We start from the raw sequence: 18,863 nt of genomic DNA on the forward strand, positions 1-18,863 counted from the left end.
TCTACGCCTGCTACTAAGGTAGAGCTGGTTTGTGGTGTATCCTGGTGTATGGTGTATAGATTGATGTCTGCTACTAAGCCTAGAGCTGTTCCTGGTGTATAGATTGACATCTGCTACTAAGCTAGAGCAGTTCCTGGTGTATAGGTCAATCTGGTGTATAGATTGACGTCTGCTACTAAGCTAGAGCAGTTCCTGGTGTATAGACTGACGTCTGCTACTAAGCTAGAGCTGTTCCTGGTGTATAGATTGACATCTGCTACTAAGCTAGAGCAGTTATGGTGTAAAGATTGATGTCTGCTACTAAGCTAGAGCTGTTCCTGGTGTGTAGATCGACGTCTGCTTCTGATCAAGGGCAAATCCTGGTGTATAGATTGACATCTGCTACTAAGCTAGAGCAGTTCCTGGTGTAAAGATAGACGTCTGCTACAAAGCTAGATCAGTTCCTGGTGTATAGGTCAACGTCTGCTACTAAGCTACATCTATGTGATCTGCTACAGGTGTTTTATGGTCAAGCAGACTGAATTTTGGGTGGTACCAGGCATGTGTCCATCAGGATTCCTCGTCTCTTTATGCAGGATTTGTTTCCATCATCCCTGTACATTCTGTTGGATAAGTTGAGAGATTATTTTGTTTCAAATGTTGTTTGTGTACATACTTGTATAAACTTGTTCCCTCTATGTACAGTCTAAAATAATTACCTGACGAAAGCAATACAACAAACTCTTCAGATTTTCTTTTTCATTGTTGTTCTTCCAGTAAAAGCATGGGTTGAGATTTCTTATCTTTGTGGTGACATTTTGTAACCTTCACATCCAGCACCAGTAGCACATTGTTCCCTATGTGGAATTTCATTCAGTGACTTTTTGAATATCTACTACTCCAAAGAAATGAAATAACATCTAATTCTTTCATATGATTATGGGTTATGTCGTGACAGATTAACTTGAGTAAGGTAGAAGAATTTGATGTTCTTTTATTTCTTTGGAGTATAGTCTCTGAACAGTATTGTGAATGTTTTAACCAAACATCGGTTGTAGTAGTCTTTGCACATATCTTACTTAGGCCATTAATTATCGTCCTCTGTAGATTTTGAGGCGAACATTTTATTTTTTCCTGTTATCAGCTTTAACATTTTGCAATTTTCAGTTTTATCAATTGGTGCCATGATGTATTTTAATTTGATTTTATGGATAAAAATAAATAACTTTTATTGAAACGGTAAAGAAATAACGGATACAGCAAATCATTGTCCATGGTCACTGTTGTTCAAGGCTGCTATGATGGGTGCTGAGGTCAAGGTTGTTGCTGGTCATACAGGGTCACAGGTTCAGCAGAACTGTCAGATATGTGTTGAAAATGTTGATATGCATAATCAAGTATTGCGACATGTTAGCTTGTCATGCCTTTTACCATACCCAACTAATGAACTAAGACCGCTATAGCATCTATAGAGAGTACAGGAGGAGGGCCTGTCAGATAGACTTCTGGCTAGTCGGTCAGAACTGGATCCAACAAGTCAGTACTAGACCCAGTTAGTACTGAGGACAGTCAATATTAGTAGATAATAAATGAATATTTGTAAAGTGCCGTAAACCCATCTGTTGGAAACACGCTCTGAGCTTAGACTTCTGATGTTGCTATGATCTGTGCAGATGGTCTGTCAGTAAATACAAGTGTCAATAAGTTATAACTAGATAAGATAAGAAAAGATATTTATTGCATACATGGTGTTGCTCATCATCTAAGACACTGCACTTTTCACAGAGACAAGTGGTAGTCAGATATTACTTTGATCGAGAGCAGTTCGAACCCTGGAACATCAGGGGGTACTGGCAATTCTTTGAGTGGCTGTAGATAGTTTCATCTTGGTACAGGATATTACATGGTGTTGCTCATCATCTAAGACACTGCACATTTCACAGAGAACCAACAAAGAGCAAGTGGTAGTCAGATATTACTTTGATCGAAAGCAGTATGGGTACTGGCAATTCTTTGAGTGGCTGTAGATAGTTTCATCCTGTGTTTCTGTGATGGAACTGTGATCCTGTGTGACCAGAAGAACCAGTGTACCTGTAATTGTTCTGTGTACTATATATGCTTGTGACAAAGTATTTGTGATCTCGAGAGTTTTTGTGAGGTCGTATCCATGTGTTGTGTTCATACAGCCCGAGGTGATTCCTGATGTTTTGTAAGACAACGTCTTTCATGCTGTGATGTGTACATGACCCTGTGTACAGTGTAAATATTAGATGGCAGATCTGTCCCTAACGTATCTCTCAACTGACAAACACAAGTTATTTCAAAACTGTTGACCGCCTCATTTTGGCCAATGGTATTCCTGGTCCTGCAGTAAACCCAAGACCAACACGTAAAACCTTTAAGACTGGCTCTGTAGGAAAATTGTCAATTCCTTCCACAAAACAACAATGTAGGCTGTAACCAAAATGGATAAGATATATATTTGGGGATTAATCTGTTAGAACTATTTCCATAGTCTCCCAATTTATGTGAGGAAAGAGGTAAAATTTTGAAACATTATTTCCTTTAAGAAAGATGCATAACATACCACTCAACTTTTGATAGGAATAATCAGCTATGGCAGATATATTTAAATGTGCTCTTGACATATAAGAATCAGTTTTGTGTGAGTTACCAATGTCCATGTTAATAGTGAAGTATGATGAGTCCACAATACTTTCTTCTTTAAATAAAGTAAAGTAAAGATAACACAATTTTATTATGTCAAAAGCCAATACATTATGGTTATGATCAATATGCAGTATATGCAAAAGTAGTATCTTTGAGCAGAGTGTTTATGAACATCGATAAATCCTCCAAGGAGAGGGTTCCCGGAGACACGCGAGGTAGGGCCAGGGAGTTTGAGAAACGTCTGTCAGTTGAGTGTGAATGTGATCATATGTAATGATTCCTTGTGGTCTGGTGCGGTGGTGTGTTCACTCCTGCACTCACAATATGAAGCAAATAAGCTGCTCTGGGTAGTGCATATCTAGACATTAGCAAACCTCATTATCTCACCTCATTACCCATTCTCATACCATTGTGTACGTTCAGGAACTCTCACGCAAGGTGAACACTGTGATGGTTGTTTGAACATTCGGACAAGATTTTTCCTGGATGATTCTTTTTACTACCATTGTAGTTCAAAAATAGGTTCTCTGTTCTCTCTTTATCTTCATGTTTGTAAAGTGTTGAACAAATATATTACTACAAAAAAGTTAAGGATCATCTGATGTTTCCATATTTCATGTGATGCCAGGGAAGATTCACAACAGTGATGCGAAAGAATTTGGTGATCCTTATCTTTTTTGGAGTTGTATATGCCCATACAGATCAATTCAGCATTTTATTTAGATTTTCAGAGATATTTCTCTGTATCCTGGTTTGAAAAAACAACAATTGTTTGTAATTTAGTTTAAATGGGACACTTCTTGGATATTGTGTGCTAACCTACTACCATCTGGTGTAACTGTTGATTCATCCGAACCAACATCGTGGTTCTCAGCAGAGATAAACTACATTCTGTTTCAGCTGCATGAACAGGTGCCGCAGTAGTTAAAGGCACCATCGGAGTTACCTCCCTTAGTTGAGCCAGGCTCTGATGATCATGGGTTGACTCCCAGATTTTTTCTGTGAGCATGACAACCCGAGCTGAGGGTTTCACAATAGACAAGTGATATCCTGGTCTGACTGAACCACTGGGATATGATAACCCGAGCTGAGGGTTTCACAATAGACAAGTGATATCCTGGTCTGACTGAACCACTGTGATATGATAAAGATACTGATCAAATTAAGCTAACTCACATGATTTTTATTCAGCTCTGAGCTGACATGTGAGATGCATCTTACCCCTTCCATAATACCCGAAGATCTGATAAAGGTCTACAACTATTGTAATTAATATCATAAATAAATTCAAAACGTTAATTTGGGCCATTTATTTGTGCCAACAATTGCATGATTATTTTGTTACAAGAGGAGGGTGATGTAGGAATTACTTCCCTTGTTTGACTCTCTAGATCTGTCTGAACTGTGAACACATGTCGATAACTTGGAAGAATGTGCATTTTGATCTCTTACGTGTACCATTTTGATTTATCATTTTCATTTACTATAAATGCATTCTAACATGACAATTTGCTTTGTTATTTTTTCAATTTGAAATGTTTAGTTCAGCATGCTAAGTGATATCTGTGACTTCTCAAGCACCATCACCCAGTGTAAGTGGTGATAGAATTGTGATGGTTGGTGTGTTCACACAACACAGGATCAGTGTGGGTACCGTGTTTGAAGCCTTGGTGCCTTCAGTTGTACCTCCAATATTGTGAACTGAAATTAAATTAATGAAGTCTGCGGAAGTGATTTTGTAATCATTACTTGATTCAAACTGTCGTGTATAACATAATGCTTCCTATTTATGAACTGAACAGATGGGGCTTTGTATCAAACATAAAGGTAATTTATCACTGGGATATTTACTGTAAAACTTGGCAGATTCACCTAGGTCTACGAGATTCTACTCATTAATAAAAATGTGTTGCTTCTTTTAAAGCATGAGAACAATTAATAGTGAAATAGTAATTCCTTGAATATGAAATGAAGTTCTTATGGTTACACTTTCAAAGTTAACCCTTGTATCCAGTGCCTCCTAAGAAGAAATTTATAAAACTTCACATATATTGAGAGATGTATACTACATGATCCCAGTGATTTGAACAGCATGAGACTTCATGCTACGCTTGAGCTGCATCAGTCAGGTAATGTGTGAGGACATGCTGGTTATGAGCATGAAGAAAGGGCCAAGCTCATTCCACTACACATGGCAGGGTTACCAGGGGCCACACCATACCTTTTGAGCAGGGGTGACTAAGTAACACACCCCTATTTGAGGTGACCGCCTCCGTGGTGTAGTGGTTAGAGCGTCCGCCCGGAGAGCGGAAGGTCGCGGGTTCGATCCCCGACGTTAAAAATATGGTACTTGTTGGTCCCTGCCTGGCGCTCGCATTAATGGGTACAAGGACTGGTCTGCTCGGAGTCAGTATAATTTGTCTGTGTGGGGTATTCATGCTTCACTGCGGCATGGTATCTCAGTGTGCTAGCACTATAAAGCCAGCTTAAGTCTGGGCTAGTACAAGCAGCCGCACATACACATACACACGCATGCACGTCGTCATATGAGCGAAATATTCTCAAGTACGACGTTAAACCCAATTTCACCTCACCTCACCTATTTGAGGTGTTGTAGGCCTACATCTTGCCTCCATGGGCCAAGCGAGGTCAGTAATGGCTTTGATAAGCCAAGTGGTAACTGATACACTGGCCAAATTGGCATAAGATTTGGTCTGCCGTCCATGGCCAGTTTCATAAGTGCAACAGCAATCTCAACAAACGTGCACAGTTCAAGAGTTGTATTTGTACATAAAGAAACATTTCACAATCTATGTACATCATATCAAACAGATTTAAATACATTTCTGTATCAAAGTTTGGATTTCATTCATCCTGTCATCATTTTCATCTTTTTCTTCTTCCTCTTTTCATTCTTCCTCGTCTTCCTGTTCTCACGTTTCTTCTTGATGACCTTGGGATGTGCTGCCACATACTGCATCATCTCCTTCTGGGCCGGCTCATCACGCTTCATCTTCTGGATCGCATCATTATCTGGAATAATATATATATCAAATCTCCATTGGTTGAGAAAAGTAACGTAACAAACCTTAATTATCCGAGATAAGACTTTAAATGTAAGGGACCGTTCATAATTTATTTATGGTGTGTGTGGTGTGTGTGTGTGTGTGGGTGTGTATGATGATTTTAAGAGGGGGTCAACCAATTTGTTCTGGGGAGGTAGGGGAGGGGTCATCAATTTTGTACACGTTTCTAGTGGGGGTCAGCAATTTTGTACCTAAAAATATTTAAAAATTAGGCTTTAAAAATATGGAAAGGGGTGGGGGTCATTGAGTTTGAACATGACAAGCAGGAGGGGGTCACTTACTTTGTACATAAATTTTAGGGGGGTGGGGTTCATTCACATTGTACATGCTTCACCATTAAAATCAGCATCACCCCCCTAGCCATAAATTATGAACGGTCCCTAACAAACCTCCTGAGAAGAGAAATGTATCAAATGTAACATGAACGAATGGGGAGGTCCTGAACTGTTTTCTAGTAGCATGATTTTGAACAGCCAAATGTAGAACGATGCTGCTGTCAAGGAGACATACTGTGCTGATGTCTGAGCTCACACCTTTTACTAATAGTTTCCCCCATCTTCATCATTAATGTTACCATGGCAACTCACCCTGTGGGTGTTCTGGTGCTATCAACCTGCCCATCTTGGTAGGGTATTTCCCTGAGAACAGCTTCTGAGTGAGTGGTCGTTTCAACATGACATCCAGCTGTGCTTTCATCATCTGCTGCTTCTGCTTGTGTTTCTGCTGCTCTACTGAGTCACTTGGGTCCTCAAGGCTAGGACAAAGGTCAAGGACATTTCCATCCAAAAGGTTTTAAGCATATAACACACACATTAAAGTTTCCTAAAACTCACCACAAATGGAACTGTATTTCAAATGAATAAGAGTTATGTATGTAAGATGTCAAGAGAGTAAAACCTGAATGTTTCGAAAGCAATTAACATTCTGTCAGGTGTCTGATTTCACAGTCACGGACCAGCATTACTTATTGGCTGTTGTTTAATGGTTGCAATTGAAAACGGTGGTCTGTAAAGAGTCAAGTCTGGACCACAAGTGTGTAGTGATTGAAATTATGGACAACGATCTTCACAAGTGACATAATCTGACCCCAACCAAACCACCACCCGTCCACCTCGCTTCTGACAACCAGCAGAGGTAACTGAGCATAGAATACTTTTGGCTGGTTTGAAAACATGGCAGTATTTTTCTTCTGAAGGACAATTCTGCCACACATAAGGATACGCTCGCTCGTCCAGCATCATGTCAATCTCCTCTGCTGCCTTCACGAACCAGTCATTCTTCCGCTTCTTCTTTTTGAATCTGTATCACAGAACTCAGTCTATCATTTAACACAACAAACAACTATGACTGGAGAGATTGAAGGGGATGAACAAAAGACACAAATCTTAAATTTTCTCCAAGCTAAAGTAAAGTTTCACAAGAAAGTGAATTTTGTGCAAGGGAGTGAAAGAGTTCAATGTTACTTTGTTTGGTAGGTGTTTATGCTGCGCTGTGTTATGGTGTCTGATGTTGTGTTGTTATGGTGTCTGATGTTGTGTTGTTATGGTGTCTCATGTTGTGTTGTTATGGTGCCTGGTATGTTATCTCGTGCAGTGCTGTGCAGGTTACAGCCCACCTGTGGTCTTCAGTGTCGATCTGCCGGGCCAGTGAGATGACATTTCTCACGGAGGTGATCGTGTGGAACTCCACAGGAAACAGGGGCAGGTCCTCATCTAATGTAGACACATACAGCAGTTACCTCCCATGTTACAGAGACCCCTCATTTGTAAGCAACAACAAACTCACGATGACAAAATCGACTGATGAGTGATCAAACATAAAACTATCTGAAAAAGTAAATTTGTCTTCAAATAGTCCATTGCAAAAAGATTTACAGCTTACTTTCATGGTCCTTAAGTGTTGTCATATAGCAGGGGTGAATCCAGTGAATTCTTGTTGTTGCATTAGTAAAGCCAAGCTATGACCCACGGAAATCCTTGTCATGATATAGGGAAATCTTACCTGTGACACAGAAGAATCGTGTCTATCACAGAGTGAGTGAGTTTAGTTTAAGCTGCTTTTAGCAATATTCCAGAAATATCACTGCAGGGGACACAAGGAATGGGCTTCACACATAATACCCATGTGGGGAATCGAACCCGGGTCTTCAGCGTGATGAGTGAACACTTTAACCACTAGGCTACCCCACTGCCCCTTCTGTGACAGAGAAGTCATTATCATGACATTAGTAATGTCTGGCAGTCACACAAGGAAATAGTTGTCATAACATTGGGAAATCCTGTCTGTGATGTAGGGGAATCCTACATATGGCATTGGGCTCATGGTCAGGGACCTGTCGATAAACAAGTCGATACAAATGTCAGTGAGGAAGTATAGTGACCTGCTCTTCCCAATATTTTGACTCACTTCTATTGAGGGACTGTATGATCTTCCTGTAGTTGCGCACGTCCTCGGGGCCGACCAGCATGACACTCAGTCCCTCCTTCATGGCACGAGCTGTACGGCCACTGCGGTGTACGTAGTTCTGTGGGAGGGAGGATACAATGAGAGGGTCACAAAATGTACCGGTACCTCGTCATTGCAGGTGACAGTAGATTAGGATGCGTGTGGACATGCTGTCACTTGAACATGTTTCACTGCGTATTTAATGGATAAGGAGTCTGATTAAAGAGTACAGTAAAACATCATACACAATTAATACTGAAAACACAAAACATATCTCAAACTATTTACAAACATATCAGAGGCACTCGCCGCAGTGTTGTCTGAGATACCAAACTTCTCGACCTGCATCCTTTGGCATGCCAGAAACCTATGACTTTACGTTCAAATCTTGATCTGCCTTGATTATGTTACTAGATTTTTGATTGACTGGGGTGGGTAAGATTGACTGTGATAATGGTTGACTACGGTTATGAATGACTGTATGTAGTGCTGGCTGACAAATACTAATGTCTGTGTTTTACACACTTGGAACGTGCATCACCCTGGGCTGTCCTCCCACATTGAAATGTAACAGTACTTGTTAGAACAACACTAAACACACCCACCCACCCACTCCTGTGAATACAAGCAGTTACTATACCTCTACAGTGCGGGGCACCTGGAAATGGATCACGTGTTGTACATTGGGGATGTCTAGGCCCCGGGCAGCTACATCAGAGGCTATCAAGAAGCCATTCTCGTTGGCTGCAAGGATAGGCACATTGTGAACCAGTCAGGTGTCATGTAGGTGTCACATAATTATCCTGATTATTCACATTGGTCATGTGGAAAAGTAGCAACATGGCTGACAATTTACTTGGACATTGTTACTGTTTATTTTTTTCTCACTGACCAATCATGACAGCAACACATGAAGATGAAAACATTCCTCCAGAAACATTGCACAACTGTTTTAACTGGTTTAAATTTTTTTCCATTTTTTTCTATAAAACTGAAATACTGTTAAAGCGTCTGGCCACTTACCTGAAAACTTATCCAGGTTTTTGAGCCTCTGTCGCTGATGCATGTCTGAGTGGAGAGGTAGAGGGCAGCACTTGAGCAGCGTGAAGATGGACATGAGACGGCGGATACAGTCCTTGCTGTTGGTGAACACCAGCGTCCGACCAGGGTACTGCTTCAGGAAGTAGTACAGATACAGGTCCTGGGGGCAGAGAGGCAAGACCGTGAGATACACTGCCATACATACAATTGCTGGACAGTACGAACCAATATGTCCTACAGGTCCTAGGAACAGAGGCAAGACCGTCAGATACACTACTATACATACAATTGCTGGACAGTACTAACCAATATGTCCTACAGGTCCTAGGGACAGAGAGGCAAGACCGTCAGATACACTGCTATACATACAATTGCTGGACAGTACTAACCAATATGTCCTACAGGTCCTAGGGACAGAGAGGCAAGACCGTCAGATACACTGCTATACATACAATTGCTGGACAGTACTAACCAATATGTCCTACAGGTCCTAGGGACAGAGAGAGGCAAGACCGTCAGATACACTGCCTATACATACAATTGCTGGACAGTACTAACCAATATGTCCTACAGGTCCTAGGGACAGAGAAGCAAGACCGTCAGATACACTGCTATACATACAATTGCTGGACAGTACTAACCAATATGTCCTACAGGTCCTAGGGACAGAGAGGCAAGACCGTCAGAGATACACTGTCATACATACCATTGCTGGACAGTACTAACCAATATGTCCTACAGGTCCTAGGGACAGAGAGGCAAGACCGTCAGATACCTGCTATACATACAATTGCTGGACAGTATGAACCAATATGTCCTACAGGTCCTAGGGACAGAGGCAAGACAGAGTCAGGCTATATACATACATTGCTGTACTAACCAATATGTCCTACAGGTCCTAGGGACAGAGAGCTACACTGGACAGTATAGCCAATATGTCCTACAGGTAGGGACAGAGAGCAAGACCGTCAGATACACTTGCCATACAATTGCTGGACAATATGTCCTACAGGTCCTAGGGACAGAGAGGCAAGATTGCTGGACAGTACTAACCAATATGTCCTACAGGTCCTAGGGACAGAGGCAAGACCGTCAGATACACTGCAATATGTCCTACAGGTCCCTAGGGATACATGACATACATACAATTGCTGGACAGTACTAACCAATATGTCCTACAGGTCCTAGGGACAGAGAGGCAAGACCGTCATACACTGATACATACAATTGCTGGGCAGTACATACAATATGCAGGTGGACAGAGGCAAGACCAATACTGTCATACATACCATTGCTCGACAGTACTAACCAATATGTCCTACAGGTCCTAGGGACAGAGAGGCAAGAGGCAACAGGTCCCTGCCAGATTGCTGCTGGACAGTACTAACCAATATGTCCTACAGGTCCTAGGAAGAGAGGCAAGACCGTCAGATACACTGCCATACATACAATTGCTGGACAGTACTAACCAATCCTAGGAACAGAGACAGCTACACTGCCATGCATACAATTGCTGGACAGTATGAAGCAATATGTCCTACAGGTCCTAGGGACAGAGAGGCAAGACCGCCAGATACACTGCCATACATACAATTGCTGGACAGTACTAACCAATATGTCCTACAGGTCCTAGGAACAGAGGCATGACAGAGCTACACTGCCATACATACAACTGCTGGACAGTAGTACTAACCAAGTCATAATGTAACCAACTTTAGTTTTATCTGCTATATAACCATGGGGTCCTCAACCTGTCCCAGTCCCCTATGAGTCTGTCGTTATGCCTATACTCCTGGATAAGTCATCACAACTACAGTACAACAGCGTGAATTTCAATACAACTCCCCACTGGTGCAAGCCAATCTCACCTTTCTGTTGACTGGAAACAAATCTCACCTTCTCGTCTACTGTACAGTTAATCCTAGCTTCAGTCAGAGTCTCCGCTGTCCCGGTCCTGGTTGTCAGATCGATAATCTTGGGGCGGTCCTTGATACCGATGGTGCTCATCAGCAGCTCTGTTGGTCAACAGCGTCACATTAATAATACTCTAACAAACGTTTGTTTGTAGGATACCAGTAATATTCCAGCCTGTAAATAATGTGGAGTGAGTGAGTGAGTTTAGTTTTATGCCGCACTCCGCATTATTCAAGCTATATGGCGGCGGTCTGTAAATAATCGAGTCTGGACCAGACAATCCAGTGATCAACAGCATGAGCATCGATCTGCACAATTGGGAACCGATGACATGTGTAAACCAAGTCAGCAAGTCTGACCACCCGATCCCATTAGTTGCCTCTTACAACAAGCATGGGTTACTGAAGATCAATATTCTAACCCGGACCTTCATAGGTCAAATAATCTGGACCAACCAATCATGTGATTAATATTGTGAACAATGCGCAATGCGGACACGGTAGGTGACATACTATAACCAAGTCACCGAGTAATCACCTGATCAGTAAGTTGACCACCACAGGTTACAGCAGTTGAAATTTTCATGGGGGTTGGACACAGGACAACAGGAATGACAAGATCATGTGAGGAAGTGAAGAATATCTAATTATGCATCATATATCAACTTTACTGCAATGGCTTTTGACGGTCACATTATGATTTAACTGTTGTGGTTTCTCAGTTTGAGAACAAGTAAATCATGAACATGCTCACCTAATTTTTTCTTGGTGTCCATTTTTTCCTTCTTCTTCTTCTTGAGTCGTCTCTGGGGTCCACTGTGGAGCATGGTCAGGGTGGCAGAAAACACAAACGTCTGGCGGAGACGCTTCCGGTTTTCATCTCTAAAAGATGAATTTGATTCACATGAGTAAAGATCAGATATGTTGCTAAAAATGTGAAGTCATTAAGTACATTAAGAGGATCTCAGTCCTATATCACAAGTGCTATAACTCTGAAACTCTATGTGTTTAATGTCATGTCAGTCATAGCTCTAAATTAGCAGGAAAATGTTTTCCTGATTGAGAAGTCCTCCATATATCCTGAGTTTTGACAATTTTCACTCACACATTGATCATTGCCAACAGGTGGGTCAACTCCTCAAAGTGACCTTTCTCCACCATGCGGTCAGCCTCGTCAATCACCAACTTGTGGATGCCAGTCACCTTAGCCAGGTGAGGATCACCCTGAAACCAAGGGAGATAACTCTGATATTATGTTTGATAGATGCTCTGACCATTTGTCTGAAGCTCTGAACAATAGTTTCAAAAATGGAACATGGGTATTTCATGTGATCAGAATTAGCACAAGCTGTATATCCAACTATGATTATGGCAAAAAACATCCAGCTTTAGCATTCAACATATAATGAAAAATTGAGTACATAAATAGGACTGGGATTGTTTTTTCCTTCAACACTGACCACTGCTGGACACCTTACCTGTTGTATGAGTTCCCACAGCCGTCCTGGTGTCGCTATGACGATCTCTGGGCACTGTTTGAGCACTCGCTGTTGTTTCTGGGCAGCCATTCCACCAACAACCGTTGCAATCTAAGGGAGATAATTTTCACACTCATGTGACCTTAACAGATCTTAATCACATTTTGGTTACAATTAGCAATCATATCATCTGACATTGTCAGTACCTCGTTCATCATCATCTGACAGTGTGTTAATGATATTCATAATGTATGGATTCACAAACACTGTTCTCAAGTTCAGTCCAAGTTTACCCACTAAAGTGGGTTTTAGGAAGCTTTTGACCAAGGTATCACCATAACCACTGTGTTACTTCACCACCCTGCACACTCAACAGATCCCTTAATTATCCAAATGGATGCTAAATGTAATACATACAAACCCTCATTAAACTGAAAAAAAACCTTTCCAGTTGTCCTTAGATCCTTAAGACCTCAAACCATCTTCTTCAGGTGCGGTGAGGTGAGGTGAGGTGAGGTGAGGTGAAATTGAGTTTGCGTGCACGTGCCGAGGAATATTTGGCTCATATGACGGCGTGCACGTGCATGCGTGTGTATGTGTGGCTTTAGGTACTAGCCCAGACTGAAGCTGGTTTTATAGTGCTAGCCCACTGAGATACCATGCCGCAGTGAAGCATGAATACCCCACTCAGACACATTATACTGACTCCGAGCCGACCAGTCCTTGTTGTACCCATTAATGCTGAGCGTCAGACAGGGACCAACAAGTACCATATTTTAACTTCTTTTGGTATGAAGCGGCCGGGGATCAAACTCGCGACCTTCTGCTCTCCAGGCGGGCGCTCTAACCACTACACCACGGAGGCAGTTTCAGGGCGGTGGGGTAGCCTAGTGGTTAAAGCGATCACTCACTCACTCCCTCAAACCATCTTCTACCTTGGCATACATACCCTGATATCTGTGTACTTGGCAGCCGCCATCAAGTGGTTCTTCACCTGGATCGCCAACTCTCGTGTCGGCTCCAGTATTAATGCTATCAGAGGTTTGTTTCCCTTGGAGGCGGCCTTCACCTTCTCACGGTCAGCAGCATCAAATTCAATGTTATTGACCACTCTCACACAACCAGTCTCATCACCCTACAAAACAAGCATGGAAAAGCTTACAACATGCGGGGTGGGGTTTGTGTTTATTGATAGTGCCAGAAATGTTTTGGCTATTTATGCACATACAGTAACTTCAAATGAATGTGTTTAGTTAAGGAAATGCAAAAAAATTATTCTAGTCATATATTCCAATAAGCAGGAAGTTCCACAATGAATTCAATCACTCATCAACAATTTTAAGTAAAAATTAACTGACTTCAAGTTCAAGTATATCTTCTTCATCTGGAGGAAGATCATAATCGCCATCTTCATCATCAGAAAGGTCAAGGTCTTCTTGAACACCACTGTCACTTCCTTCATTTCCGCCTTTATCCTCCTCCTCCACTACCTCCTCCTCCTCCTCCTCCTCACTATCCTCCTCCTCATCATCATCATCGTCTTCTTCATCCACCTCGGCCTCAACTGTCACATCAGCCTCACTTTCATCTGATGATGAATCTCTTCCTTCACCTGCCTCCTCCTCCTCTTCAACACCTTCAAAAGACGTAACAGTACATACGTTTTTTCAAATTCCATGATTTCTAGGACAGCCCTTTTACATTTTTTGACAACAATTTTGAGTATCTTTATGAAAGAGCACAGCAAATTGCTCACACAATGTTACACTGGATTACCTTAATGGAGAAATAATGGGTTCCCCAAGGTGTCAGTGATGCTTCCATTTCCAGGCAGGAACAACACAAATGATTTGTGACATCATGGCTTCGTGGACATAAACAAGGTACTGAACATGATTTCATGAAGATGCACCATTTCCACTTGTTTAAAGATACACACTTTTGTCTTTCTCCTAAATCTTCATATGACTTTGAACCTTATCAAAGTTTGTACTTGTCAACGAGAACTACATGGCAGAGGTACTGTGGATTCAATATTTCAACTCAGTGACATAACACAGACTACGGACCTTGTTGCTGCTGTTTGCGTTCTTCATACTGTAAGATGTGGTGCAGCACTGGGATGCCAAACGCCAATGTTTTCCCACTTCCCTGAACATATACAGAACTTTGGTCAGAAACAATTCAGATTTAATTTGAACAAATGGATTAAAACATATCCCTTATCATGCGCATCACGTTATTGCCACAAAAATACATTTAAACATTTTTATACTCTTAGTGATGCATTTATTTCAACTGAAAAATTCAAAGGCAAAGGTGGACTTAAGATTACAATAACAGTTTCTCAGTGTGGGACAAAGATCTACGAGCTGACCGTTTCTGCGGCGCCAACAATGTCCATCCTGTCCCTGATGGCTGATGGAAGTGCCAGTGCCTGTATGGAGGTCGGAGATGTGAAGCCTTGATGTTCTAGAGCTTTCAGGACTTGGTTGGGCACAAACAGATTCTTCCAAGCACTCATGTCTGGTGAAAATATTGACATTATTATGATTATATTGACTTTTCCAATACAATGGGTGTTCAAATCATGTTTCTGTAAAAAGCATTGTAAACCAAAAGTCACTGTGTTCTTTAATCTGATTGGTTGAAAAACATGATCAAATGGTATTCGATTCCTGGAAATTCGCTGCGTAATTAATACATGCAAACATCGCTCACACCATTGTATTGTTACGTCGTCAGCTGTGATGACGTCATTCAAATCATATTGTGACGTAAAGTCCAAATGACGTCACAAATGAGCCGTTACAGATGCTACCATGGGAGACAGCCGAAACGGCCGGCTGATGACATTTCACTGCTGTACCTGTACTCAATGTCAATGAGTGCAGACACAAAATCGTGTATGCACCTTTTGGTTTATTAATGTCGATAAACATCATGTGTTGGCCAATTTCGGGTAATATTGAGTATTTGAAGCATCGGGAATATTTCATTTGAAACGCCGTCGGTTCCAAATGAATTCCCCGTGCTTCAAATACTCCATAACACCCGGAAATTGGCCAACACATGATGTTTATCTCCTAAATTGACCACATCATGATTCATCGTATACTGGTAAATTTACATAAAATGCATGTTGACTAAACTTAGTAAAGCTCTCTTGAACTCCCTAGAGACCTTGCCCCTTCATGGCTTGGGCACAACTGACTGACTGACACACAAGATTCCAATAAGGGTTATGTGTTTTGGGGAAGAATGCAAATTCCAAGGGTTATGTTTTTAAGAATGCAAATCTTTTTTTCCTACCGCGAACAATGGTCTGTAAATAATCGAGTATGGACCAGACAATCCAGTGATTGACATCATGAGCATTGATCTACACAACTGGGATATGATGACATGCGTCAACCAAGACAGCAAGCCTGATCCCATATGTCATCTTTAATGACAAGCATGGATTGCTGATGACCAATTCTTACCCAAATCTTCATGGGTCCACCAAAGAGTGAGTTTGGTTTTAATAGTGATGCATGTTATAGACTTTGACCAGTGAAACAGCAGAGCCTGGTGCTGGCAAAGTATCATCATTTGGGTGAATTCCAATCAACAACAAGCTGATCACTGCTACCAAGGGACACAACTCAGCACATATAGTAACAGCAGCTGAAAATGATGGGCTTGTCGTCCTCTGCCTATACTAGCCCCTTCTGCAATGCTAAAGCCCTAAGTAAAGCAAATCTAGATTTCCTCTGAACCTCCCATCTCACTGGGGCTCCTTTTCAATTTTAAAGGAATTATTTGTTTCTACCAAAATTATATATTCAGAGAACAAGTGTTAGTCTTATGATGGGCCTGACATTACTAAGAAATAGAAAAAAGGATCATACAGCAACTATGAGTATTCCCTGCATGGCCCATAAAACATGTCACTTGTTTACAGTTGAACCTTTTGTGTGGAAGATAGCAGAGTCTGGAGCTGACAAAGGATCATTATCTTGGCAAATTCCAATCAACAAGCTGTTATCAAGGGACACAACTCGTATAGTAACAGCAACTGAAACTGATGAGCCTGACATTACTAAGAACGACAATGGGTAATATAGGAACTTTGAGTTTTCCCTGCATGGCCCTTAAAACATGTGTAATGTTGAACCTTTTGTGTGGAAGACAGCTGATAATGTTGGATGATAAATGCCATACCTGCTGAGACAGAGGGACTTGTGTGTTGCGTCAGCTTCTCTCCTTTTGTCTTTGCCTTCTTTGGCTTTGGTCCTTCTCCTTGGTCTGATGAATAAGAACATAAATGAACTTATGTCATGTTTGTAAAAAACACAAGCTCAGCAAAATAACTATAATCTCCCAAACTTACAATTCAAGGGCTTTTTGTTTGATATCTCAGATAAATCCTTGAGAACCCAGCACTATTCTGACACATGCTACTCAATAAGTTTGCTGAACAGTTCCTACTACAGGAATTAGCAATTCTGTAACTTCCTCATGAAAGAATGCATACCTTTTTCAGCTCTTTCTTTTGATTTTGCTTCTGATGATGTTTCCTCATTCTCATTCAAGTCAACTATATCCTGGCTGTCAAGCATCAACATCTTTCCATGCTTCCTCTTCAAAGTCAGTCCTTTCTTTTGTTCATCTTTCTTTAAGGGTTTCTTCTTTTTTGTTTTCTTTGCCTTTTTTGGATTCTCCGCATTTATAGCTTCAGATACCTCCTCCTTAGACTGCACTGGAACAGTGTCTGAAGGAGGTGTCTCTTGTTTTTTCTTCTTTTTCTTCCTTTTCTTTGTTTTGTTTCTATTTTCCACTTCTGCTGTTGTTTGTGATGCATCATCATCCACTGTCTAGAATTAGAAGACAAATGTGAAGTTGGGAACCCGTAATGTAACATGCTAAAATGGCCCCGTGCCAAAAGGACACACTATTTCACTTTTGAAAAAAGGAATCCAAATTGGGAAAGGGAGTCAGATTCCTTACTTGGTAAAGACTCGTAAAGACACACCTGCACATTATCTTTTCAAAAATATCATTCATCCATATATTACGCAATATAAACATTTTTTGTCACATGTCACTGGATGTGTGAAGTATAAACTGTAGGTTTGGTGAATACATGCAAATATACCCTCATGCATCCTGGTTTGTGGACAAAAAGAAAGTGCACTAAAATTTGTACAACTACATTTTGTATCTTTAACCATCATTTAATTCATCTATAAAATATTGACAAGATTCCACTCATGACTGAATTTCTATTTTTTTTTACCGAAAGCAGAGACCATATACCGGTATATGGTCTCTGCCGAAAGCATCCCTTTTTGATTTGTGGATAACATAGTAGGTTATGTACACAATGTATCATTATGTGTGACAGCCAAGAGCAATTAGCGTGTAATAATTGAGTGTTTATTGACATCTAGACAAGCAGTTCACAAATTAAGACGGGTTGGTTCTTTCCGTAACAGAGAAAAAGTCGAAATACTTTTTGTAAAGATTTTGATCAAGTAACAATAAGTTGATCACTGAGTCTGCTACTATCCGGGCTATGGTATCATTTGCAATTTAATCACTGTAACAATGTGACGATCATGATACACAATACAATAACAGTAACTGAATTACAATATTACAACATAGTATTAATAATAATATTTAACTGTCTGGGACCCCTGAAAACTACACTCGCGTAACCTTGATTCGTGGACCCTCAAGGTAAATCCCTGCTTTATAGTTCATGTTATTGTTAATGTGTGGATTAACAAGGATTTCTAGATCGAAAGAATTTATACTGTACTCTGGCTATGGACCAGAGTCACATCTGCAACACCGTGGTCGGTCTTGCGACGAACGAAAACCGGACGATTAAACTAACTGAAAGAAATATACGATTGTACTGACCTGACCAGCATTAGCTTCCACGAGTTCGTAGTCTTTAAGTTCCTCAATAGATATCAAACTTTCAAAATCTTTGTTCGAAAATAGCACAGGGCTTATTTCGACCTTTTCCCACTTAGAGTTAGTTTTCACGTGTTTCAAAGTCGCCATTTTGTTTTTAATCTCACGACAGAATCAATAATATATGTCAGACGCCATGCAGTACCCGCAGTCAGTCATTTTGAACATATTTAGCTACAAAAAGACATATTATTAATATATCAAGATTGTAGAAATAACACATTGAAACAGGCATAGTCGTAAATGCTTTGCATGTCGTAAGACACTTTGGATCGTGTTCA

At 40.9% G+C, this 18,863-nt stretch overlaps 1 protein-coding gene across 1 annotated transcript; it reads right to left on the reverse strand.

Annotated features, from left to right (window-relative positions):
- Positions 1-5,414: 5,414 nt before the first annotated feature.
- Positions 5,415-18,681, reverse strand: LOC124290364 (ATP-dependent RNA helicase DDX24-like). Its single transcript, XM_046727071.1, has 18 exons — positions 18,526-18,681; positions 17,132-17,471; positions 16,819-16,902; positions 14,990-15,138; positions 14,682-14,763; positions 13,971-14,248; positions 13,562-13,747; positions 12,613-12,723; positions 12,240-12,358; positions 11,889-12,016; positions 11,118-11,236; positions 9,204-9,381; positions 8,821-8,924; positions 8,142-8,259; positions 7,351-7,447; positions 6,957-7,034; positions 6,323-6,489; positions 5,415-5,682 (listed from the first exon to the last, which is right to left on the reverse strand). The coding sequence occupies exons 1-18, from the start codon at positions 18,670-18,672 to the stop codon at positions 5,519-5,521; spliced, it is 2,649 nt and encodes an 882-aa protein (XP_046583027.1). The 5' UTR covers positions 18,673-18,681; the 3' UTR covers positions 5,415-5,518.
- Between the last annotated feature and the right edge of the window lie 182 nt (positions 18,682-18,863).

Source organism: Haliotis rubra, unplaced genomic scaffold (assembly GCF_003918875.1).
Source record: "Haliotis rubra isolate DU_JTF1 unplaced genomic scaffold, ASM391887v1 Scf463, whole genome shotgun sequence".
NCBI classification, from domain to species: domain Eukaryota; kingdom Metazoa; phylum Mollusca; class Gastropoda; order Lepetellida; family Haliotidae; genus Haliotis; species Haliotis rubra.